A 341-nucleotide genomic window follows, 5' to 3' on the forward strand; every position below is an offset into this window, starting at 1 on the left:
GCTTCCTCAGCGTCCCGACAGGATGAGCATCCCGGCGCTCCCTCTACCTGTTGCAGCCGCCGAAAGGCCCGGTGTGACCCGCAGTTAGCGGGCAGGGCCGGGCCGGGCCGCGCCATGCTCTGCGAGGAGGAGGAAGAGGAGAAGGGCCCAGTAGCGCCTTCTCACCGAGCCCCCTACGACTATCTTGTAGCCGGCGACGGTGAGCGCAGGGCGGCCGGGTCCTCCTCACACGCGCACTGACAGTACCTCCCGCCCCAGCCACCTAGTAGAGAGGAATAGCGCAACAAGTACCTTGAGCTGCTGGGAACGTAGCGGCGGGCGGGGGGGGGGGCCCGGCGCCC

At 69.2% G+C, this 341-nt stretch overlaps 1 protein-coding gene across 1 annotated transcript in view; it reads left to right on the plus strand.

The window, feature by feature from the left end:
• Window positions 1-114: 114 nt before the first annotated feature.
• Window positions 115-341, plus strand: part of TTC8 (tetratricopeptide repeat domain 8) — a 40101-nt gene continuing 39874 nt past the window's right edge. The window contains exon 1 of the mRNA XM_010011083.1: window positions 115-199. Coding sequence (XP_010009385.1) covers window positions 115-199 — 85 coding nt within the window. The remainder of the gene's footprint in view (window positions 200-341) is intronic.

This window comes from Nestor notabilis, unplaced genomic scaffold (genome assembly GCF_000696875.1).
Source record: "Nestor notabilis isolate BGI_N333 unplaced genomic scaffold, ASM69687v1 scaffold1903, whole genome shotgun sequence".
NCBI lineage: Eukaryota > Metazoa > Chordata > Aves > Psittaciformes > Psittacidae > Nestor > Nestor notabilis.